Below are 26256 nucleotides of genomic sequence, written 5' to 3' on the forward strand. Positions count from 1 at the left end.
GATTTCTCTCACTTTACTTGCTCCTGCACTCTTTTGTTCTACTGCCACTTAGTAATAAAAAAATGATCTAAGAGAGGCAAAAAGAACATATAAGGGAGGTGACGAAGGAAAGCAAGAGATATTACAGAGCCCCAAAGTAAAACAAACAATACTTTCTTATCAATGAGCAAAGAGGCTAAAAACATCTGTTCCAAATGTGATGGCCTGAAATGGATGTGGGTGTAGTAGCCTGAGTCCCAGGCCGTGTAAAGGGGAGATAGAAGGCCTGCCGCGCTATGTGCTGTCGCCTCTTGGGAACCACAGATAACTCATTTGTAGCATTCTTTCCACTGAAGTGTTGAGCATCACTCAATAACTGTGCAGCAAAGCCCCAGTGGAACGTTGATATCAAAGAACAAAGAAAATACCTACTTGATGGACTGTAAGATGAGAAGTAAATTAAGCTTCACTGTTTTCATTCATTCATTCATGTATTAAACAAGCATTCATTGATGAGTAGACAGCCAGGATGATAGCCCGACTCCTCACAAGTGGTGCGAGCTCCCGTGCTGTGATGTACACTGTGGCCGGACTCTCTCTGGCTCTGTTATTTGACACCATCATAGCAGTTATGATGACAGTAATGGCTGCAGTAACATAAGATTATTTCCTAGAAGTCAATACAAAGGAAGAAATAACCTTATGCCTCTGGCAGGCCTTCTGGTCATGATACTTAAAACTTAAAAAAAAAAGAAAAGTCACATGATGCAAGGAAATAAAATGAAGCAAAATGAGAGAATGCAGACTGCGTGCGGTGGCTCACGCCTGTAATCCCAGCACTTTGGGAGGCCAAGGCAGGTAGATCACTTAAGGTCAGGAGTTTGAGACTAGCCTGGCCAATATGGTGAAACCCCATCTCCACTAAAAATGCCAAAATTAGCCAGGCATGGTGGCTCGTGCCTGTAGTCCCAGCTACTTGGGGAGGCTGAGGCAGGAGAATCGCTTGAACCTGGTAGGCGGAGGTTTCAGTGAGCCGAGATCGTGCCATTGCATTCCAGCCTGGGCAACAGAGTGAGACTCCATCTCAAAAAAAAAGAAACAGAGAGGATGTATTTGATCCATGTCCTAAAATCAGGCAGCCATGGAGGCCAAACTACACTCAACAAAAATAGCTAATTTTTTAAATCACTATTTGCCAGGAACATGCATTATCTCATTTAATCTTCACAGCACCCCTGGGAGGCAGGTATAGGCCTCACATATAAAATGTGGAGGATACTGATGCCTCGAAAGGTGAAGTAACTTGCCAGGGTCACACAGCTTCTATGTGTCCTTTCAGCCAGGATTTCAGTGCTCATAGCTTGCTTCATTAAAATGTACCACAAATATATTAAGTACTGAGAAGATAATAAAAATAAAAGTACACCCCTGGCATCTGGAAACTGATACTATACAAGACCTTGGTGTTGGTGGGACTGGCCTGGCTCTCACAGCTAAGCCATTGTATTCTCCTGTGGAGTACAAACCATCTCTTAGAACACTAGTGCCAGACAAGAGGCCACTGTGACTGTGATGAAGTGAGGTGAGAAACAAGACCACTCTGTAATACCATCTAAGCCCAGACAAAAACAAGAGCACTGCGCAAATCACTAAAATACCAGACCCCCACCCTGGATAAAATGAGTGACAGCAGCCTCAGCCTCCCAAAGTGCTGGGATTACAGGTGTGAGCCACTGCAGAGGGAGGCAGAGGCAAGAAGATCGCTTGAGGTCAGGAGTTCAAGACCAGCCTGACAACATAGCGAGACCTTGTCTCTAATTAAAAACAATCAAAAAACTTAGCCAAAGGTGGTAGTGAAATCCTGTAGTCCCAGCTACTCAGGAGGCTGAGATGGGAGGATCACATGAGCCTAGGAGGTCGAGGCTGCAGTGAGCTACGGGCCTGCCACTGCACTCTAGCCTAGGCAACAGAGCTAGACTCTGTCTCACAGAAAAAAAAAAAAAAAGTGACAACTACTTCCAATTAAAACTTGAGCCTTGCTTCATTCCTCCCTGCTTCCCTTAGATATAGGATTTATTAAGATACCTAGTCAGTGTTATCCCCACTTGCTGACAGCATCCAATCCAAAGCAAAGCCTCATTTCATTTAATCCTCCCCCAAAATCACCTAACATGAACCCAAATCCTCAAATAAGTTTGTGAACGCCTTCTTGCTGATATGCCCCATGGTTTCCCATGGTGTACCTTCTCCTCTTGGCATCAGTTATTAAACCCAACTCATTTAACCACAGGTATGTTCGTCTCTAGCTGGAAGGCATTGACAGAATGGAGGTTCACTCAGAGTCATCGGAAGCCTTCGTGGCCTCTGACTGGAGCCCTGGATTCAGTAGCCCTCTAGCAGTGACATTACTGTTCGAGATGAAACCTGTGTATGGCTGGGAGATGAGGTCCTGTTGAATCAAGCCCTGGTATTTTGTTGAAGCACTTCAGCATTGAATTGTGTTTTCTTAGAAATAAGGGCCCTTAGAATTTGGGGGTGGAGGTGCAGGGTTCTGCGTCCAGGTCTGTATAGTTCTTTGCTACAGTCATGTAATACAGCCTCTGCCATTCCAAATCTAATTGGATGCTAACAGGCTAATCTACACCATATATTTTTGACATTTCAAGAGTTGTGAGTTAACAATTGGAATAACTCTGGCTCAAATTTTACTTATTGATTAAAGTTGGCATGTAAAGAAGATTTGTTAATAGCATTCATAGAGCATTGAGAAACCCAGGCTCTGAGCTGAGCGTTCTCCATGGGTCATTTCCTTTAGTCTGCGCGACAATCTCATGAGGCAGGAACTCTAATTGCCTCCATTCCACATATGGCACAAACGAGGCCCAGAGAACTTTTTAAATTCCCTGGCAATTTACTTTCACAGGTCAAATAACTAACAAATAATCGAGTTAGGATTTGAAAGCAGACAGATTTCAAGGCCAGAATGTTTAAACCTTAAGCTATAGTTCATAGTATATATTGATTTTTATAATAAAATCTCTCTGTAAACACTTTCTTATAACTTAAGATTAGTCATACCACGGGTCAAGTCATGTCTCCCCACTCAGGAAGTGTTATATAGTGCAATTTTTTGTTTTTGTTTTTGAGTCAAAGTCTCTCTCTGACACCCAGGCTGGAGTGTAGTGGTGGCTCTCGGCTCACTGCAACCTCCGCATCCCAGGCTCAAGCGATTCTCCTGCCTCAGCCTCCCGAGTAGTTGGGATAATAGGCGCCCACCACCACGCCTGGCTAATTTTTTTATTTTTAGTAGAGATAAGGTTTCACCATGTTGGCTAGGCTGGTCTTGAACTCCTGACCTCAAGTGATCCACCCGCCTCGGTCTCTCAAAGTGCTAGGATTACAGGCGTGAGCCACTGCGCCCAGCCAATACTGCAATTTTTAACAATGGAAAGTAAACGCTATAAAACATTCTCAATAATCTCGCCTTCCAAAAGAGTCAACAGTTTTTTTCTGAATGCTTTTGGGCATCAGATGACCTCTGCAGACTCACAGTACCCCAACGTAGTCTTCTTTTGGTCCCAGTTTTCTGAGGCAGATAGGAGACCTGGTTGTTATCAGTACCACTGCAAGCCTCTATCGACCTTGGCCACTGAAACAATTTGCTCCCCCACCTTCGCCTTGTCCCCACCCAGCCCTGTGGTTATAAATCCCATGCAAATTTACTCTTGCATCTTTAAGCCTAAAAGAATCGTGCAATGTGTCAAATATTTTGGCTCTATATTGGATTTCATTATTATGTCACAGCCACATATGTGACCATGTGGTGAAAATATGAGATAAAGGAAAAGTCCACCCTCTTTTTTGCCTCACACAAGATGAGAGAGACCATGGCTCTGCTTATGCTCACAGGATATGTCAATATCAGAGTGTGCTCTGGAATCAGGACACTAGTCAAGGAAGGTTGCAGTTGGTCATCCACAGGAAGTCAACTTTGGGGCAAAATGACACACTCACATAGAAAAGGAAGTCAGTCAGAAAGAGAAACCAGAAAAGAAATAATTTGGTAAATGTAATGCAAAAATCAAAAAGAAAAAAAAACAAAAACAAAAACAAGAAGAAAGTTTTTTGGCATAGAAGAAACAGACTACTCTATAATACTCTCTCCCTAGCTAATACAAAACTCAATTCACTAGCCTATAGAGAAAAAGCATCCTTGCACCCTCTCACATTCTAACTTCCTTAGGTATCTTTGTGCTCTGCTTGTCTGCCGAAGAAGATAAACCCTGGGGGTGGGGGTGCGGGGCTGGGGTGAAAAGGGAACCACAGTGACAGGCTGCGGAAGTTTGTCCCTTCTCCTGGAGCAGAGGGAAGCAAGAGCATTGGCAAGAGGAAGTTTAGGGAGCTGGCCAAGAGGCTCCTGCAACAGCACAGGCTGAGGTGATACAGCTGAACCTGAGGAACAGCAGGAATGGGAAGGAGGCGCTGACATGAGTAGTACTTTGTGGGGAGCATTAGTTGAGCGTAATGACGAGTTAGACATAGGATAAGCATAAAGGCAGCATTAAACATGGCTGCAAAGTTTGAGCTGGTTTGTGGGGAAAAGCCAGGAGGTAAGGGGGAATCTGGGGCAGTATGCTTCCACTGAAAGGAACAGAGAAGAGTCAAGGAAAGTTGATTTTAAAATTAGGATAGCCTGGGCATGGGTGGCTCACGCCTGTAATCCCAACACTTTGGGAGGCCGAGGTGGGTGGATCACCTGAGATCAGGAGTTCAAGACCATCGGGCCAACATGGTGAAACCCTGTCTCTACTAAAAATACAAAAAACTTAGCCAGGCATGGTGGCCTGTCCATGTAGTCCCAACTACTTGGGAGGCTGAGGCAGAAGAATCTCTTGAACCCGGGAGGCGGAGGTTGCAGTGAGCCAAGATTGCGCCACTGCACTGCAGCCTGGGAACAGAGCCACATTTGATTGGCCAAAACTCAGTGACGGGCGTAAGTGTGGGCTACAGTCATGAGCTGTAGTTCATGAGGTACAGAGAAACCTTTAGGCTGAAGTTAAGTATGTAAGGAGGCAGTTTTAGGCTAAACTTGACTTAACAACAGTGAGTCCTTCACTGATGGAGCTCAGCATACTGGGCAGGACTGGAGATGCCAATGGCTCGGTGCGTGTTGGGTGAAAGGCTCTGTACAGAGCAACATAGAGCAGCCGAGGAAGATTTTTCGAGAAAATTGTCTTCTGAAAATATTCTATTCTTGGCATTTCCCCAATTTGCCCTCTCACACTCCTCCCACCAAAGCTTTAGGGGCAACTGCCTAAAGAATTAAAACTAAGCTCACAATTCAGAAGGTCCTTTCCCTCTTTCTCCACTCGCTGAACCACTCCAAGGCTGATTTCAAATGCCAACTCTTCTGTGAAGCCGTCCTTGACTCTTCATTCTTCTTCATTTTCACCCATGTTGCTTATACCACCATTTAGTGCTGTTTAGCATTGAATGATGTTTAATTAATTGACAAAATGGAGTTACCTAGATGGCAGGAGGCAGGATAAGAACAGGAAAAATATGAATGCCAGTTTGAAAGTGTGAAAGAATAAGATCCATTGACATTTAAATCTGTTCTCATATGCATTATCTCCTTTAATTCCTACAATCCTGTGGAATAGAGAATACGGAATGGAGAGTCTGTACTCTAACTCCTGGGTTCAGTCCTCTGCTTCATACTACAGACTCTTACTGTTGAAAGAAATTGATGGTCTTGAAATGTCGTGTAGCCCCCTTTATTGCAGATGCTGCCCAAGGGTTGGCATGTGCACATTTGATCACAGAACGCATCCAGCACACGGTTATCTCAGCAATCACAGGCTATGCGTAGCTACCCTTAAACTCCCACTAAGTCACACGGCCTTATTTAACTTCACATGTGGATTACAAACTCCTTGAAGACAAGAATCACTTGCACACACTTTGCAATAAGTGTATGCTGATAAATCAATTAATTGATAAAAGCAATTGAAAAAAAACTGGAAGACTGTTCCTCTAATCCAACATTTATAAAGATTACAGTCAACCCATTGGAGAGATTTCAAATCCAGAGACCCTCTCCAAAATAAGCCAGGCCTCTCTATCTTCCCTGAATCCAAACAGCTTTCCCTTCTACACAAAGCCTACTGAGCCAAATCAGTCAGAGCTCAGGGCCAAATGGGTCCTTCTAGAAAACCAAATCAGGGCGGGGTACGGTGGCTCATGCCTGTAATCCCAACACTTTGGGAGGCTGAAGAGGGTGGATCACTTGAGGTCAGGAGTTCAAGACCAGCCTGGCCAACATGGTAAAACCCCATCTCTACTAAAAATACAAAAATTAGCTGGGCATGGTGGCAGGCGGCTGTAATCCCAGCTACTCAGGAGGCTTAGGTGGGAGAATCGCTTGAATCTAGGAGGTAGAGGTGGCAGTGAGCCCAGATGGTGCCACTGCACTCCAGCCCAGGTGACAGAGGAAGGGGTGTGAAGGAGACTAGCAAAACAGAAAAAGAGAAATAGGCCCAAATTATTAAAATCAATCCAAGGAGTTACTGAATAATAAACTTACCAGGGTAAGTGACAAAGACAAAATGAGTTCCGCTACTTTTAGTTATCTGTTTAATTGACACAGACATATCCCAGTCATGTTTTTATTTTTTAAAAAAATTTTATTTACAGTACCATTGAACATCTTTAAAAGGTATGCTTATGTACATACATTACTGAGGGATTTGCATGCAATTATTAATGAGTTATTTAAACTTTATGTCTTAGAGTTTTGACAATTCTCTCAAATGTGAGGATTGCAACTCTAGCACAATTGCCTGTGAGGACAGGAGGAGAATTTTAAGCAACAAAACTCCACAATACTGTAACATAACCTCAGATCTCCAGGAAGAGGTCACTCTCCCTTGAAAATCATCCTTTCTGGATTGTTCTCATTAGAATGCAGAGCAGGTTCAGTGTCTCTGGTATGGCTTCGTACTAAGAGGTGACAGTTGATCATCTATCAAACATTCAAGAAAGTTCCATGTAAACAAAAAGGTATGAAATAAAACACATGAAAAGAGAAGCACCAGAAAATGACCCATCTGCATTATCTAAACTCTAGATGGGTAAGGACATGCAGATTACATTGAGGATTATTGTTCAATGCAATTTCCACTTGAGAAACTAAATTCCTGGTTTGACAACCTCATTTCTACCTGTGGCTACTCGAGGGTAAACAAACTAAGCAGCACAAATATGTGACACTCTATCAGGAGCATGACATCTGTAGAGCAGGCATGCAGTCAGGGATCGTTCACCCAAATTCAACATTCAAATCAGGTCATGTTTCCTCATTTTTTCTATATCAGGTTTTTTTGTTTGTTTTGTTTTTTGAAGTCTTTTACTATAGGAATGTGAAGATATATTTAAAAGCAGGATGCTTTAAAATCAGGAAATGTATTTTGCTCTCTTGAAGAAAATAGATATGATTTGGCAAAGGATAAAATTAGCCATAAATGATAAGGATTTTTTTAACATCTGAACTTGTCATTAGCACTAAGATGAGCTGCTTACCAGGAACTAATAAGAAGAAACATCATCAAGTTTAAAATTGATCATTTTAAATATGAAGGAGATTTTAAACATCTTAACCCCATCTATCAATTGTGCTGATAACTATCCAGTCTCATTTGGTAGCGGGCTCATCAAATTGAGGATATTCAGGAATTAAAGAGCACAGAAGAGTGAGACCAAACGCTTTTTTCTTCATTTCATTTACTGTTATAATGACTGATACGTATAAAGGGATTTACAAGGGCTTTTCAATTCAAATTACATTTTTCTTTAAATGTCCAAAGTTCCTGTGTGGAAACAACTGCAACTTTTATGAATAGACTGGTCTTGCCTTTAAAAATACGTTTTTAAAGAGCAAATTCTGCAGAATTAATTATTAAAAAGACTATGGGACTTTGGAGAGGCTTTCATCAACATTGTCCCTAAACTACCCTTAGTTCTACCCAGTGGCTCAGAACTTGGGGCAATTTTTCCCCCCAGGTAATATGTGACAATGTCTAGAGACACTGGTTGTCACAACTTGGGGGGACAGTACCGACATTTATGAATAGAGGTCAGGAGTGCTGCTAAACATCCTACAATACACATCCCACACATCAGGAGCAAGAACACATCCAATTCAAAATGTCAATAATGCCAAGACTGAGAACCCCTGGAGTAAGCCTCACAAAAGCTCTTATGACCTCACAGGGCAGCTGTCTTATTGTAATCTCAATCTACCTCAGTGATTTCCTTGACATTCAAAACACCTATTCCTACTGAACTTTAGAGTTCTTGATTTACCACCACTGGAATTTGCTCTACCAATGGCAAAAAAAAAAAAAAAAAAAAAAAGGAACTAAATATGGAGAATATTCTTAATTCTTCCTCAAATAATGTCTCTGTATTTTATTGATATTTTATCAAGAAGTTAGAGAGTAATTTTATTTTCTGTCAACAATGGATCCTGTCTGTGGATATTCATAATGGCCCAATATCATGTAAAAAAATTAATTATATTTTCAAAAACAATGTTGAGAGTCAGAAAATGAAGCAGACAGCAGACATAGTATTTCCTATGGCCAATGCTAAAATAATGTGGAAAGGACTGTTTCTATAGAAACAGAAGTGCAGTAGGGCCCTGTAGAAGGCCAGGTTAGCACACAGGACAACTGGTCCCTGACCTGACACACAAAATGTGCCGTAGACTTTGAAAATTACGTCAGTTCTTTAAAAAAAAAAAAAAAAAAAAAAAGGTGGTGGGGGCGGGATTTTCTGTAAATAAGTATACAGGAGCACCAAACTGAGTGCCAGTGTTTTTCTAATCTTAAAGGAAAACAGTGCTGTTTTGAATCTATTTATCAGCTGCTACTGCCACCAAGCAGGGCTGATTTAAAGGCAAAAAGAAAACTCTTGTATTTCCTTGGGAGAATTAAAAGGCAGGACAATTAAAGAGAGAGTTAAACTCAAGTGAAAATAGCATGCAGCAGGCATCACGTGCCACAGGTGGCAAATGCAAGCCACCCAACCCAATACAAAATTATTGCACTTAGCATGATTGGACATTATTAAATGCACTCAGCCAAACTGTCGTTAAAAAGGTATTATTTCACATTGACTCCAGACCATAATCTGGCATAACTGTCTATCAAGATACTTTTCTGAAGTTAGGTTTAATTATAGTGGAATTAAGTGCCTTTTCTTACCCAGAAAAATATTTTAGAGATTAAAGAACAGTGTTTAAATGCAAACGAATATGCATTCCTTCAGCCAGTTGCACAAAAACTGTGAAATTATAATTTTACCTTTTAATAAAGGCAGAATGATGTGAAATCAAATTAGACCTTCAGATTAGGAAATCGGAGAAAAATTTCTTTTTGGCTCTAAGGAATTTCAACCAATGTTTATGTAGGAGAATCTGGGCCACTTATCTCCATGCTGAGTTTCTTAGAGGATCCACTGTTTTGTGTGAGTACATGCCACACTTTTAACACTAAAAATAGAAATTCTTACTCATTAACCCCTTTATGCTTATAAAGTGCATGTAGCCTAGCCCAGTAAGTTCCCAGAAATAAAAACATTTTTAGACATTTTTCTATTTACCTAATTCACAGCCAATTTAAACTCAGATAATACATTTTCAGGGAACAAAGAATTTCCTGTCCAGGTGCAGTGGCTCATGCCTGTTCTCCCCGTGCTTTGGGAGGCCGAGGTGGGAGAATCACTTGAGGCTAGGAAATCAAGTCCAGCCTGGGAAACATAGCGAGACCCTGTCTTTACAAAAAAGAAAAAATAATGATTTCCTATCCTACTGATCATAGCTGCTTATTTGTTTTAGCCTTCAAATTCAGGACTAAGATAAATTGTTTAAATATGATGTTTGTTCTAAAAAATTGTGGATGCTGCCTTCATTATCAACCCAGCACCTCTGATAAATCCTGTGCAGATTTTAAACAGGACTTTACACACTAAGAGATGGTTATTTTCATACAATCTTGCAGTCTAGAAAAGATGATACTAGTTGTCTAGTGATGCACCTCCCATTTTCTCATACCTGCGAGACTGTTCTGATTTAAATACTGATGCTGAACAATGTGTTAAATACATGACAGATGCTTCTCTACTACCAATATAGTTTGGTTATGGGTCTGAATCCGATTATAAACATTTTATTTGAACTTGGTAATATGGATCAGAGACATGAAAGAAAATTTTAAGTTCCTCAAAAACACATTAAAGGCAGCAACTAAGCTAATTCTCATTTCTCCCTTGGACATCAACTTTTCCATTGAGTCACTAGTTGACAACTATAATAAATACTTTAAAATATGTCTAATTAGGCCGGGCGCGGTGGCTCAAGCCTGTAATCCCAGCACTTTGGGAGGCCGAGACGGGCGGATCACGAGGTCAGGAGATCGAGACCATCCTGGCTAACACAGTGAAACCTCGTCTCTACTAAAAATACAAAAACTAGCTGGGCGAGGTGGCGGGCGCCTGTAGTCCCAGCTACTCGGGAGGCTGAGGCAGGAGAATGGCGTAAACCCGGGAGGCGGAGCTTGCAGTGAGCTGAGATCTGGCCACTGCACTCCAGTCCGGGCGACAGAGCGAGACTCCACCTCAAAAAAAAAAAAAAAAAAAAAATGTCTAATTAAAGAGAAGGCAGTCTAGCTTCTTTATTTCACAAGAATTAACACTCGATGTTAAGGATTCTGCTATCCCAGGAATGCTCTTTTCTGGTAAATGCTGCATAGATCAATGCAATCGTATGAAAGAAAAGTCAAAGGACATTTGGAAAAATAGGTAAATCATTACCAAAGCACTAAATGAAAACAGCTCCAACTATAACGACTCTAAAAGACAGCTGAGTATTTGTGTCATACTTAAGGAAGCTGAAATATTCCCTCACTTCCATGTGAAAAACATGTATTATATATTTAAGCATTTGAAACATTCTATAGCCGCAATTCATTTCACAGCAGAAAGTAAACATTAGTTTTCTCTCACCTCACAAAAATGTAGAGATGGCCAAAACCTCCCTACTAATCTTTACCTCCTCTAGAATGTTCTGAGAATATTTTCTACCGTAATAGTTACTCATTTTATATTTATCCAAAAATGAATCAAAGAAAAAAGATACTTCTTCAGTGCCAGAAATATTTAACTTGTCTCTTTTATGATCATTAAGGGGAAAGGGAAAAATACACCTATTGTGGTACTTTAGTTTTTTGAACGCATTTAAGCTATGATCTCACCTGAGCATTAGCTAGAAGTTCTAATCAGTTTAGAAACAAGAACTTCTTTGAACACTGTATCCGCAGCTATTGAGCCCCAGTCCCAGACTTCAGTGTCCCTGATGTATACACTAGTGCAGTTTGCTTTAGAAAATGCATGTTCAAGCTGAAACAGTCAAAGAGCAGCATGAGACACCCAGGGGAATGGAAAGGGGTTACATAAAAATTCACAGACATGTTTAACTAAAATCCCTAACAGCCAACCCCTAGTGAACACAGAGCATGCACGCTGCAAGTCCGGTCTGAGCCTACAACCCGGAAAGTTCTTTTTATGAGCCAAGATGATGGCTCCAAAGTGCCTCGCCTAGACGGTCTGATTATGTGGGTACCAGATTAAAAATGAGTGCTGTTGACATAACATTGGTCCTCCTGAGTTTTGTTAAGAGTTTGTCCGTGGTCACTCAGACAGCCGTCCAAAGACACTTCAATAGCCACTTCTCTTGTGTCTCTTCTACTGAGGCCATCACTTCCGTATGTGTCTAGGGAGGGCCCGCCATTGTGCTCAGCGCAGCCATTGACGTGGGCCAGAGGCAGTGCCCGGGGGGGACAACACAGCTGCTTAGCACAGCCCTTGGAGATGCAGGGTGAGTTGCAGAGCAATAGTAAGTCCTTCTGCTCCTGCTCCAGGGGTTCCTTCAAGTCCACATTTTCAAACTGGATGGTCACATTGTGGATTCCCGCACCGTGGAAGATTTCTCGAATTTTTGTGCTGGCATCTTGATATCCCCTGTCCTTAGGATACTTGATGTGTAGGGTGGCAATAATCTTTCCGCTTACAAGTTCCCAGATGTGCACTTCATGTACACTGCTAATTCCGGGCACAGCAGAGAGTTTGCTCACTATAACAGAGAAGAGCAAACAAAAGCCAAGGTGAGTGCTGCATTTGAAGCATGGAACTACGGGAGGGATATGGTCCCGTCAAGCTTTCTCACCAAAATGGCTGCATACTTACTAAGAACAGCAGGAAGAAATTAGTTCTACCTCTCTGGGTCCATTTGCCCTTAACCTTCTTTCTCCACACATTGTTAGCCCATACAAAGTCATTTAAGAAAATAAGTCTAACAACGACAAGAAAAGAGTCCCCAGGGTTGCTGAGTATCCAAGGGAATGGACACTTGAATGAACTTCCCATAGTAGTATAAAGTGCAATGCCTTTTCTTAAAAGGGATGATTTGGCAACATGAATCAAAAAAACCTTTACTAGCAATTCTAGTGCTAAAAGTTTAACCTAAAAGAAATAACCAAATATTTATGTACAAGAATGGTTTGGACAATGCTCCTTGTATTCATTAAAAAGATGGAACCAACAAGGAAATAGTTAAATCAATTATGTAATGGAATAAGATATAGTTGTTTAAAAGTAAGTTGCATATTTAAGGATATGAGAAAATGTACATAAGGTATTTTTAAGTGAAAAAGCAATTTGCTAAACTGTGTATATGGTATGATTTTTCTTTTTACTGCAAATAGAAGAAAATATTAACAGTGGTAGTTTCCACAATCAAATTATGAGAGATTTCTGTTTTCTCATGTAGGCTCCTCTGTATTTTCTATACTTTCCAAAATGAGTATGTATTTAGAGAAATGGTATTCAATACTGATTTGAGCAAAGGCTCTGCAGCCAGCTAGTATGAATCCTAGTTTAGACATTTACTAACTGCATGACGTTAGGCAATTACCTAACCTCTTTGTGCCTCAGTTTCCTTATCAGTATAATAGAAATGATAATAGTAACTTTTTATATTATTTTAAGGATTAAAATACATTATTATAAGTAAAGCACTTAGAACACTTACATTTCTAGCATGTAGTAAATGCTATGAAAATATTGCTATTGTTATTACCATCTTGCGGGGTTTTTTTGGTTTTTTAGAGACAGAGAGTCTTGCCCTGTCTCCCAGGCTAGAGTGCAGTGTCATGTTTATGGCTCTCTGCAGCCTCAAACTCCTGGGTCCAGTGATCCTGCCACCTCAACCCACTGAGTAGCTGGGACCACAGGCACACATTACAACCTTTACTTTTTTATTTATTTATAAAAAATAATTTTTTATTTTTGTAAAAATGAGGTCTTACTATGTTGCCCAGGCTGGTCTTGAACTCCTGGTCTTATGCAGTCCTTCCCCTTCAGCCTCCCAAAGTGGTGAGATTACAGGCGTGAGTCACAACAAGTAACCCTCTATTGTTAAAAATATATGTTTTTAAATATATCACTTTATTAAAAACATATCCAGTATATATCACAAATTTCTTTGTATATGTTTATCTTATTTCCTCAATTGGGAAACGAACTAGCTCCTGGGAAGGCAAAGGCAATGCTGTATGTCTGCTCCTCTGTCTCCTTCCCTCTCCCACCACCTACTCTGCCTGCAGCTCTGGGCAGTGCTGTGAGAGACACAGTGACTTGCATGCCCGCATTAACTAGAAAGTAGGGTCTAGAATATGAATGATTTGTGTTTTTAGAATAAGGAAAATAAAATAAAGTTCCTGGCAGAAATGGCCTTATTTGGATTAAAATAAATCTTTGACATGAAAGTAAGTAGCCCAGGAATAGGTATTATCCAAGCATTGCATTTTTGTTTTGTTTTGTTTTGAGTCAGAGTCTCACTCTGTCACCCAGGCTAGAGTGCAGTGGTGCAATCTCGGCTCCCTGCAACCTCCACCTCCTGGGTTCAAGCGATTTTCCTGCCTCAGCCTTCCGAGGAGCTGGGACTACAGGTGCATGCTACCACACCCAGCTAATTTTTTGTATTTTTAGTAGAGACAGGGTTTCACCATGTTGGTCAGGCTGGTCTTGAACTCCTGACCTCAGGTGATCCACTCGACTTGGCCTCCCAGAGTGCTGGGATTACAGGCATGAGCCACCATGCCCGGACCAAGCATTGCATTGCAGTTGAGTCAGAGAATCACAGATTGCAAAGGACCTTTGGTACTTGGAGCTGAGTCATCTTAATAGGCTATAAAACATATGATGATGTGTCTACCACCTGGCGATTTAAGGTGTTTCAGAATACATAATCCAAACACTGCTCTTAAATAATGCTTGTCCTTTGGCCTGAATAACATTAAAGTGAGAGTGGTTCTGGATCAAAATTCAGTCTACTTACTCAGCTCTTCCATGTTGACTCCTTTGGGGACCATCTGCAGCAGAATGGCAGCGGTCTCCTTGATGAGCGGGAAGGCAGATGACAAAATGATGATGACCATGAGGACAGTCAGGCTGGGGTCAATATAACACTGCCAGTTACACGGGTCCTCACTCTTCAGGGGAAGCACATAGAATATGATGGCCGTGATGACCACAACCACAGACCCCAGGGCATCTCCCATCACATGCAAAAGTACACCTGCCAGGAAGAAAGAAAGACTACTGCAGCACAGATGCAAATCTGGAAGCCACGTGACACTCACTGGCTTGGATTTCCAGGTATACGAATATCTGTTACCATTTGGAGTTTTTTGGTTTTTGTTTTGGTTAGAGCAGTAGGATGAATCAAAATAATGGCAACTACTTCTTAGGAAACAAAACCCCAGGTCACCATCTCAGGACTCAGAGTACGTTGGAAGAGCAACAGCCTAGGAAGATTCTGACCTGTAGGAAGAATGCCTGTGCCATCTCACTGGGCCACATCGCTACCGCTCACCACCTATCAAAGGGCACCAAGCTGGAAAACAGAGGCTGTGCAAACGATTTCTTTTTCTTTTAGACAAGTATCTGTGCTTTACATTATTTTAAACATGTTTAAGGGGAGAGGGAACAAGTTGTATTAAGAGAATCTTTAAAACAAATTGTCTTTTTCCTACCTTGATCCACTTTCCTCTTTCCCTGTAAGCATTTACCTACTTTGTTTTTAGTCTGTGGTCATTTAAATGGCATTTGGTTTAAGAGGTGCCCAAGAACAGGGACTCCAGCAACATTTCCGTTGCATAAACAGCCATTTATCACAATAAAATAAAATTAAAATTCTACAGATAATACTAAAAATTGTGGGTGCCTTTAATTAAGGGAATTGTTTCTAAAGATACTGATTATGATATAGAACATATTCATTCCTCAGCAAAGATTTGAGTGCCCAATTGTTAGCCAAAGACTAAATTGGGATTTAGTAAGTAAATTAGGTAAAAATTTGGTCAGAAAAATTATAAAAATATAAACACAAAGCTTTGGGTTTTGGTTTTGGGGGGTTTTGTTTGTTTTTACAGAAAGCGACATCAGAATCTTGCAATTCAAAGTATAGTTTGCAAACCAGTAGCATCAGCATTACCTATGAGCTTGTTAGAAATACTGCATCTCAGGCCCCACCTCAGATCTGTAGAATCTGAACCTGCATTTTAAAAAGATGCCCAGATGAGGCCAGGTGCGGTGACTCACTCCTGTATTCCCAGCACTTTGGGAGGCCAAGGCGGGTAGATCATCTGAAGTCAGGAATTCAAGACAGCCTGGCCAATATGGTGAAACCCTATCTCTACTAAAAATACAAAAAATCAGCTGGGTATTATGAGGGCACCTGTAATCCCAGCTACTCAGGAGGCTGAGGCAGAAGAATCACTTGAACCCAGGAGGCGGAGGTTGCAGTGAGCCAAGATAGTGCCATTGTACTCCCGCCTGGGCAACAAGAGTGAAACTCTGTCTCAGAAAAACAAAACAAAAAACAAAAATGCCCAGATGATTGGAATGCACATACTAGTTTCCAAAGCACTGCTCTAGAAGAAAGCATATATGTTAAGAAAGGTCGGCTTTGTCTCTCCATGTATTCCAAAAACTTATGCAGTAGAACTAATAGTAATCCAAATTACTAACAACTTACTCATGGCTAAGACTAAACAGTCTCACTTGGAAGGTGCTTTAATTGAGCTAATTCTTCCTCTTGGCAACACCTCCACAATTCTAAATAACATCATAGGTAAAACGGCATTCTGTGAACACTAAATGTAATTTGAGGCAATTGCCTCAAATTTTCCGCAAAAACTACAGGAATAAAAAGAATTCCCATATGTCCTTTTGACTGAGTGTTTACTTATGATAATAAGATCTTGATTCAGTATATACATTAACATTCCCATTTTCTAATGCTGTGCTCCTTTCTCACAACACCCCACCCCCAAAGGAGCTTTTAACTCCCCAGTCCCTGTCCTGAACCACCTAAGGGAAACTCAAAAATACTTTGTTCCTCTACAAGGAGCTACGAATCGAAGCTTTAACTTGCTTCAGGACAGTACAAAATGCTACCATAAAAACATGAAAGCCTAATATTTCCTATACACATGTGATATCATGTTTACTGCGTGAGACAGTTTTTTATTCTCTGATTATCTCATACATGTTAGATCCATTTCCTCCATAAGTAACATGAGGATCAGGGTCATACTCCAAATTGCCTTTGTTTATATAATAGCAATGTAGGCATTCAATAAAACAGTAGCTTCTGGTTGATTGTCATAACTCCTATGTCATACGGTAACTCTTGTCTTTAATAATAATAACTATTACTATTGTTATACTCACTAACACATATGCTCCAGGCGTTGTTTTAAGTGTGTTATGCTTACCCATTACATCCTTTTAAGGACTGTAAAGTGGTTACCCTTGTGAAAATAAATAATGCAAAATCTAAGCTGTTGGAACTCAAAAGTATTTTGAGCCTTCAAGGAATGTGAATTACAGAGCCTGAGCTACGTGACAGGCAACTATAAGCTGTTGTATGTCTGAATTCAGTCTTTTTCCTTACCTGCATTGCTCTGTAAAATGTTGTAAATGGCAAAGGGCCCCAGGGAAGACCCCCTTCTCTCTTACTGTTGATTTTCATCCTCCCTCTTACCTTTTTCATACAAGACACCATGGCTATCACAGTCCCTTAATATGGAATGTTAAATACACTCTTTTAAGTTGGAAAGGAAATGAAAACCAGCTATAAAGAAAACAAGCCACTTGGAAAAGAAAACAAATTGTAGCTAATTTTTTTAACTCCTAAACCAGGCTTGTATACAAAATGTTGTAACCCTGCTAAATTTCTTTGTCTTATATATAAGCAAGAATTTGGCTTTTAACTTTGGAACCCTATCCCCATTTCTCTGGAGTGATGAGTCCCGGAATGGCCATTGCCAGCTTTTCACTTGAATAAACTCTTGAAAATTGGAATCTGATCCTTTTGATTATTTCTGGCTGGTACTCTCTTCATTTTACAAATGAGGAAACTGAGGCACAGAATACCTAAGTAACTTGTCCAAAATCACACAACTAAAAAGTGTTAACTGGAGATGTCAATCTGGGTAGTCTGACCAGAGATCTGCTGTGCATCCTGCCTCATGTAAGTTCTACCATTCAATTTCAGCTTTTCCTTCTGAGAAATCCCACTGTTACTCCCTAAAAATTACATAAAATAGTAACTTTCAAACTTGTTTTTCCCATAATCCACAGTAAGAATTATGTTTTGCATCCTAGCACAGAGATACCAATTGAAACAAATAATTCATGGGAAAGCAAAATTCATCCTTATATATGATTTCTTACTATTCTATTTCATTCCATTATAATTAATTTTCTACCAAACTAATTCTAGGCCCCAAATTGTCATGGCCTTCAGTTTGAAAAACTGTTTAAAGCAGCATCCACTCAATTCCTGACATTTAATAATGCAATGTGTCTTCTAGCTGTCCATGAAAAGATGAAGAAGGCCTGGTCATGACCATTAACTACAGTGCACTGGCAAAATTCTGTGGGGTGTCTGTGAGCGTGTGTGAGTGTGTGTGTGTGTAAGAGAGAGAGAGACAGAGACTGAGAGAGAGAGACAGAGACCAAGAGACAGAGAGACCGAGAGAGAGAAAAAATGGGGTCTCCCTCTGTCACCCAGGCTGGAGTACAGTGGCACAATCATAGCTCACTCCAACTTCGAACTCTTGGGCTCAAATGATCCTCCCATCTCAGCCTCCCAAGTATCTAGGACTACAGGTGTGTGCCACTGCACCAGTTAATTTTTTTACTTTTTAAAAGAATTTTTTAATCTTTTTTTTTTTTTTTTTTTTTTTTTTTTTTTTGCAGAGACAGGGGTTTGCTATGTTACCCAGGCTGGTCTCAAACTCCTGGCCTCAAATAATCCTCTCGCCTCAGCCTCTCAAAATGGAAAATTCTGAGATAAATACATGGATAACCTCCTCAGGGAGGAAAAGAGTCTCCTGTGATGAGAAATCTCAGGAAAGTCTTGTTGAGAGGTAGGCAATTTGGGCAGGCCTCTGGAGAGGAGGCAGACTTCAATAGGCAACCACAGGAGAAGGTATTTCAGACAGAAACACCTCACGGGAGACTCATGGGAAACTGCAGATAGAGGACGTGCTCGTGGGGCAACACCGGAGGCTGACGCGCTAAATTTGGACTCACAGACCCTGACGCTGTTGCTATGAGCCATGGACCTTAGGAAAGTCAACCTCTTTGAGGAGCAAGATTCTCATCTGTGAAATGAGGTAGTAATAATATCTGCCTCACCTCCCTCAGAGGCTAGTTCTGTAGATTATGTAAACAAATGTCTGAAAACCCTCTGAGAATGACCAAGAGGTGAAGATAATGATAATGGGCACCATTTGTTGAGTGGGTCCTCTGTGCTGTTCTAACCACCCATGTGATCCGCACAACACAGTGATGTTGGTCGTATTACCTCCATCACATAGATGAGGGGGCTGAACATTAAAGAGATTAAGTTCCTTGCCCAAGGTCACCTAGCTAGGAAAGGAGAGAGGCAGAACGCAAACCAAATCTGCCTGATCACAGGGTCTAAGCGCTTCTCACCTCACTACAGATGTACATTAAATGTTGATGGGTGTGCAGGGAGACAATGAAGAGCTGATGGGGGAGGTGAGGCCATGAAGGGGTGAAGGGAAGGGAGTATTGGCATGGAACAGCAAGCTCTTGAATGTCAGCAGTGTTTAGACCATATCCTGCATGCAGTAAAGGCTTTGAGCAGACTCCGATGTGATCACATCTATGATTCAGAAAGATAAATCTGGCAGCATTATCTGAGACACAAAGAGCACCACTTAGTAGACAACTCAATCACCCGATTAGTCACAATGCTCTCAAGGTAGCTTTGCAAAGACAGCAAACCTCTGTACTTGGCCCTCACTTGCTGCCTTTACATTAAAACAAAACCCCCAAAAAACTGGCATGTAACATAAATTGGCAATTTGACACAAGTTGAAATCTGATGTGTCCTAGCACTTAGGAAAGCCATCAGTGCTGTTGAATTTGTTGAATGACTGGAAATAGTGCATTTGCACTGGACAAATGGTAATGAAAAAATGAGATCTTTCTTATTGGAAAAAAGTAAGAATCACAAAGAAACATCTCATCAAAGGGGATTTCTTTTCAAGGGATGTCAAGATGGCTATTCATCTATTTATGTTTATACCAAACTTTAAAAAACTAATTGTCTTTTTGACGTATTGTTACAACATTTTTAATATATCATGTCTGATCCTATTAAATAAAATTGACCACTACAAAGCACATTGATGAGAATTTTAAGAGGATTGTATTTTTACCATACTTTACAGTAGAAGACAGAGTGTGTTCCTTAGAACTCATTTTTTTGCCAGGCACGGTGGCTCACGCCTATAATCCTAGCACTTGGGAGGCCGAGGCAGGCAGATTACCTGAGGTTGGGAGTTCAAGACCAGCCTGGCCAACATGGCAAAACTCTGTCTCTACTAAAAATACAAAAAAAAAAAAAAAAAAAAAAAATTAGCCGGGTGCAGTGGCATGCATCTGTAATCCCAGCTACTCTGTAGGCTGAGGCAGGAGAATCGCTTGAACCTGGGAGGCGGTTTGTGTTGAGTCGAGATCACGACACTGCACTCCAGCCTGGGCTACAGAGTGAGACTTTGTCTCAAAAAAACAAAAGAACTCATTTTTTTATTCCCACTGGAATAAGAGAAACGGTAAAGAAAATGAAGAAATTGTTTTTATTCACAGAGATCCCCATAGGCTGTTTCCTCTGCAGATCTGGAGACTGGGACACAGTCCTGCTTTCTAAAGCAGTTGCTTAAATGTTAGAAATGTAATCATTCAGTGGACTGTGTACTAGAGAAGCAAGCCCTCCCTGTCTGGAGTCTAGAGGCAATGTGTGATCATGGAAAGGGCCAGATATGTGATGTAGGAGCCCAGGATTCCAGTCTTGTCTCTGCTTGAGCTGTGGTGACTTGGGGAAGTCATCAAACTCTCTGCACCCTGCTTCCTCATCTGTGAAGTGAAAAGTCCATTTTCCCTAAGGTCCTTCCAGTTCTACCATTCTGTGATCCTTCCCTGAACTGTGGCTCCAAGATAAGAACACAGCACCAAAGGGGAGGCCAGCTTCACACTTAGCTGGGAATACGGAAAGGCTCCTATTAGCCACAGCATAGGTACTTGTCAAAAGCAGCAGGAATGATCTCAGCTAACACGGAAGCACTGTGGGTTGAGCCCAGCAGTTCCACCCACTAATTAAATGATCATTGTATCCACTCAGTAAGATTGTTGTGACTGCCAGTTTACTCATTCATGAATGGTACCAGGGACAAAGTATGTACTCAATAAAAATGTTAGCTAGTTTTCCTGCTATAAGCCTAAACACTTTATGTGTTTCATTTATTTCAAAGCAATCCCATAAGGTGTGGGTACTGTTATTATCCTCATTTTAAAGATGAGGGGATTGGAGGCTTAGAGAGGTTCAATAACTTGCCCAAAGTCACATGGTTCTTAAGTGGCAGAGCCATGATTTACACTCAGGCAGTTTGAAGCCAAATCCCAATCTTTCAACCACTGCACTGTTCACCTCTATCAGCAGCTACAGGTGCACTGGTGTCAGTACCTGTAAACCAAGGGCCCAGCCAGGTATAGCAAGGCATTCTGCTACTGACATTTTTCTACCAAGAAACTTCAATAGCTTAGGACTAAAATTTGGCAAGTTCATACGAGTTTCCCAAACAAGATCACTATATCTTCGAGGGCCTACTCTTCTTCTTTGCTTCAATCCACCTACCTACTCTCTTTCTCAACTTTGTAACGTAAGAATGAGGATAGTTGGCCGGGTGCAGTGGTTCACACCTGTAATCCAGGGCTGCTGAGGTGGGCAGATTGCCTGAGGTCAGGAGTTCGAGACCAGCCTGGCCAACATGGTGAAACCCCGTTTCTGCTAAAAATACAAAAATCAGCCAGGCGTGGTGGTGCGCACCTGTAATCCCAGCTACTTGGGAGGCTGAGACACAAGGATCACTTGAACCTGGTAGGTGGAGGTTGCAGTGAGTAGAGATGGCGCCACTGCACTCCAGCCTGGGAGACAGAGCAGGACTCCATCTCAAAGAAGGAAAAAAATGAGGATACTTAACAGAACAGGCTTTGAAAAGTTAAAGTCTCTGATGGTGAACTCCACCTTAAAAATTCTGTATGTGTGTGTGTGTATATATATACAGAATCTAGCTCAGTCTCCCAGGCTGGAGTGCAGGGGTGCAATCTCGGCTCACTGCAACCTCCGCCTCCAGAGTTCAGCAATTCTCCTGCCTCAGCCTCCTGAGTAGCTAGGATTACAGGCGCCCACCACCACGCCTGGCTAGTTTTTGTATTTTTACTAGAGATGGGGTTTCACCATGTTGGCCAGGCTGGTCTTGAACTCCTGACCTCAGGTGATCTGCCCATTCAGCCTCCCAAAGTGCTGGGATTACAGGCGTAAGCCACCGCACCCACCCCAATGTATATACATTTTAAACTGGACCTTAAAAAAGAAAGATAGAGGATGATGATTTTTTTTTTCATTACGGACTATCTTTTAAAACTAAGCTCTTTCAGAGAGCAAATTCCCCTGTTGCCTTTAAATTTGTTTGATTAATTTAGAAATTTTTAGAAGCTCATATGTTGTTATCTTCTGGATTTTCCCTATAGGTTCACTCTGAGAATTACTTTGTAAAACAGATGCGAAACACTCAAAGTGAAGGTATCTCCAGAATTATTCATTTTTCATTACATTATTTCCATCAAAGCCCCACTCACAGGCTTTCCCCAAACCACAGGAAAGTAGAGGGTTGCTTAATCCTTGTTGGAATTCTCAAAGTCAAGACTGGGGATTAACCCCTTCTGGAATCACTCTAAAGCAAAGTCTATGCTCAAGAAGTCGGAAAGGAGAGATGTTGGATACAATGGTGTCCAGAGAGAAACACATCTCAAAAACCCCTGGGCTGACCCTTAGTCCAGTGCTTCTGACCTTGACCACATGGTGAGAAGAATGCTAGTTAGGTGCTTGCCCTGGGCCACACCAGAACACTTCCTTTGGTCCTGGGAGTGGAGGTTTTAGTGAGCCAAAAGTCCCTTCACAAAAGCAGATTTCTGGCAGAAACAACTGATGCAATAGGGTCACTCAGCAATGCCAGACGGGGCACAACCTTAGATAGCAGCTCACCTACTCTTTTCCTACCTTTATCAAAATCAGTTCAATAGGCTGCATGATTTGTTAGCAATATCCATGGACCAATAAAACCAAGTAAAGTAGTTACATAACATTGATACGTGCAGCGCTGGAGCAGGCAATATTAGCTTGGATCTAAGTGGAGCTAAGATAAATCATTAGCAACCAGTTTCTCCCTCAGGATCAATGCAGTGATTACGAAAGAGAGTCAGATCATAGTCTATGCATATAACTGGGCTACTTTCAAACACATCTTTGCTTTATTAAAAGTCAAACAGAAATGAACAGCACAGTCCATGTGTGTCATAGAAAGGGATTTCAAATAGGCCCAAAGTCAATCCTACCTCTGATATTCAGAGCTTCAGACTTCTTCTCTTTTTTTGTCACCTCTTCTGGCTCATTCTGGGTGTTGAAGGAATCACCTGCATTCAAAGAAGAAACCTTGTGTTGTGTATAAGTTCTACAAACAAACAAAAAAAAACCAATGGACTCAAAATAAAGTTTTGTTATTTTAAATTCCTACTAGCTTAAGGGAGACTCTTCTTCTGCACACCCACAGCTCAGAACAGTACATTTTGGCCTTGAAATAGCCTTGTGATCCACCTTTGGACTTCATTCACACACCCTTTCAAGTTAAAACAAAAGGAGGGCGAATCGGAGCCCACATGCAGCCCCCAAACCTGGGACACCCAAGAAGACAAATGGATGGGCAAAGAGGGAGGGAGAACAACAAAATTCAGATAGCAAGTAATGAGAGGGAGGAGGGGTTGGAGAATGCTGCCTGTTGCCCAATAATAATGACTGATTTCCAAGACAATTGATACTCGTATAGAGAGAACAGGGTAAGGGAAAAGAGGCTAGGGCTACCCGAGGATCCAGGAGAAAAAAGAAAGGATGGGGAATACGTTAAATTGGCAGAAGAGAAGTAAAGCGGGACTGTAAAGGGAATGGATTTATTTTAAAAAACAGAGAGAGAGAAAGAAAGAGAGAAAGAGAGAGGGAAAAAGAAAGAAAAAGAAAAGAAAGAAAAAGAAAGAGAGAAAGAAAGAAAGAAAGAAAGAAAGAAAGAAAGAAAGAAAGAAAGAAAGAAAGAAAGAAAAAAGAAAGCATGCAGAAGAAAGAGAGGGCGTGGGTTGAGAAGAAAGAGACTGGTTGGGGGGGGGGGGAAGGGCGGGCCAAGCGGTCCAAAGGATGCAACCGAAAGGCACCTGCTACGTTTGAGAACACGGTCGCCCCCTTCTCTCGCTTCCTTTCCACCGAGGTCGCCCGGAGGGTTACGGCCGAGTCCGAGCCTGGGGCTGTCGGGGCTGCAGCGCGCCGCGGGTCCTCTAAGCCCTGAGGCCCCCCGAAAGCGTCAGGGGCGCAGTCTTCTGCCAGCTGCTGCCGCTGTTGCAGGCGGCTACGGCGGCCCCGGCGGCAGCACGCGAACCAGGCAGCGCAGTCCTGGAAAATGAGCAGCCCCACCACGTTGACCAACAGCCCCAGGACGCCAACGATGAGCACCAGCTCGGGGTCATCGATGCGCTCGGGCCGGGCCAGGCGCAGCACGGCCTCCACGAAGATGGTGAAGCAGAGCGCGGTGAGGAAGACGGCGTTGCTCAGCGCGCCCACCACCTCGGCACGGGCGTAGCCGTAGGTGGCGCTGAAGCCCCCGGTGGGGCGCCGGGCAATGTAGCCGGCGCTCAGGCCCACGCACAGCGAGATCAGGTCCGAGAGCATGTTAAAGGAGTCGGAGAGCAGCGCGATGGAGTTGCCCAGGTAGCCGGAGACCAGCTCCGCCACGAAGAAGGCGACGGTGAGCACCAGCATGAAGAGCAGCCGGCAAGTCTTGCCTGAGTAGCGGCCCATCTCGCCACCAGCCGCGGGCGCCCGGCGCCGCCCAGGGGAGCGCAGCTAGCCCCGCGCGTAGCCACAGGTGAGGGGCGCGGCGCGGATACGTGAGGTCCGGTACCCGCCTCCCAGGTTGTCTTGCTGATACTGCCCAGCCGCTTTTTATAACGCGAGGTCGAGCCCCGCCAGTCCTCGCACGTCCAGAGTCCAAAGGAGTGGCAGCGGCTGTGTCTGAACAGCCGGTGCGCCGCCTCCCGCGTCCCTTTTCCCCTCCCTCGCGGCCTGGGCCTGACTTGGCAGGTGGCCACGAGCCGATGCCTCTCTTTCTGGGACAGGACAGTGCAGAGAGGGGCGCTGCGGAGGAGAGAGGGCGTGTCTGGATGTCAATCTTCACAGACTCCCTCCCCATGCAGAGATGGGATTCACCAGACAACCCGCTTCTCCTGGCCCTCAGGGTCGTCAGTGTCCTGCTTACTCAGTGATAAGGGGCTTGGCTGCTGTGGAGTGTGTTGGCTGCTGTGGGGTGTGTTGGCTGCTGTAGGGTGTGTTCGCTTCGGTGGACGGGAACACCTTCGAATACGTGCCCAGAGGCAGCTTGCAGTGCAGATTCCATATTAATCAGGTGCAAGGCCACAGAGCACAGGCTTGAGGCAACCCTGCCCTCGAGGATGCTTCCTGCTTTTCATTTGGTGAAATGTGAGCTCATCCCTCACTCAGCCCTCCACCCTCATTCCACTAACCCCGGGATAAAGCTATTTAATCCTCTCTTGTTCCTCACAGCCGTCATAAACGGTGCAGGATCGTTCCTATTACCCACTCATGGCACAGGATCGTCCCCGCTCCCCTTCAGGATCTTCGCTGTCAAGGCCTCCTTCCCTGGGTGTCAGGGAATCGCAGGCAGCCCTCAGGAGAGCAGAGCCCACTTCTGTAAGCACGCACTCCTGCACAGCACTCCAAGGCTGGTCTACTCTGTGGTAGACACAGTCCCTTGGCCCCCACAGAAACCAGGGCTGACCTCCTCTGTGTACGTGTCTCATTCTCCATTGAAGAGAATATTCTACTCACCCCCAGGTGTCCCTGACAGCATGACCTGATACGCAGTACAATCGACTGACCTACATGAAGGTTTATTCCAAATAAAGACTCACTTCTTTATTTATTTTATTTTATTTTTTGAGACAGAGTTTCCCCCTTGTTGCCTAGGCTGGAGTGCAATGGCGCGACCTCGGCTCACTGCAACTTCCGCCTCTCGGGTTCAAGTGATTCTCCTGCCTCAGCCTCCAGAGTAACTGGGATTACAGGCACCCGCCACCACGCCAGGCTAATTTTTTTGTATTTCTAGTAGAGACAGGGTTTCACCATGTTAGCCAGGCTGGTCTCGAACTCCTGACCTCGAGTGATCTGCCCACCTCAGCCTCCCAAAGTGCTGGGATTACAGGCGTGAGCCACTGCGCCTGACCAAGACTCTTCTATTGACAACAGGCTCTGTTCCAAATAAAAGTTATCCAGAAGGTAACTGTCTCCAGGACTCAGGAAGAGGCGGAGGAAGGGACCCTTGAAGAAGGGTGTGTGCTGCTGGTCTCTTCCAGCAGTAGAGGTTTGGGAGGCCTGGCTCCTAGGTTTCTTTGTTGGTTTCTTTTGTTATCTCATTATCTCATCCCACAGAGGATTTGAAG

The 26256-nt window shown here is 42.9% G+C and overlaps 1 protein-coding gene across 2 annotated transcripts; it reads right to left on the bottom strand.

Annotated features, from left to right (window-relative positions):
• Positions 1-10687: 10687 nt before the first annotated feature.
• On the bottom strand, positions 10688-24804 carry SLC30A10 (solute carrier family 30 member 10). 2 transcript variants are annotated; one of them, XM_033197693.1, is made up of 4 exons: positions 24174-24804; positions 23095-23210; positions 14435-14674; positions 10688-12169 (listed from the first exon to the last, which is right to left on the bottom strand). In XM_033197693.1, exons 1-4 carry the CDS (start codon positions 24596-24598, stop codon positions 11664-11666), a joined length of 1287 nt encoding a protein of 428 aa, XP_033053584.1. In that variant the 5' UTR covers positions 24599-24804; the 3' UTR covers positions 10688-11663. The 2 variants fall into 2 exon arrangements, with proteins under 2 accessions (XP_033053584.1, XP_033053583.1); XM_033197692.1 differs by having other exon boundaries at positions 23095-23172; positions 23959-24804.
• Positions 24805-26256: the final 1452 nt, after the last annotated feature.

This window comes from Trachypithecus francoisi, unplaced genomic scaffold, assembly GCF_009764315.1.
Source record: "Trachypithecus francoisi isolate TF-2019V2 unplaced genomic scaffold, Tfra_2.0 Lachesis_group5, whole genome shotgun sequence".
NCBI classification, from domain to species: Eukaryota; Metazoa; Chordata; class Mammalia; order Primates; family Cercopithecidae; genus Trachypithecus; species Trachypithecus francoisi.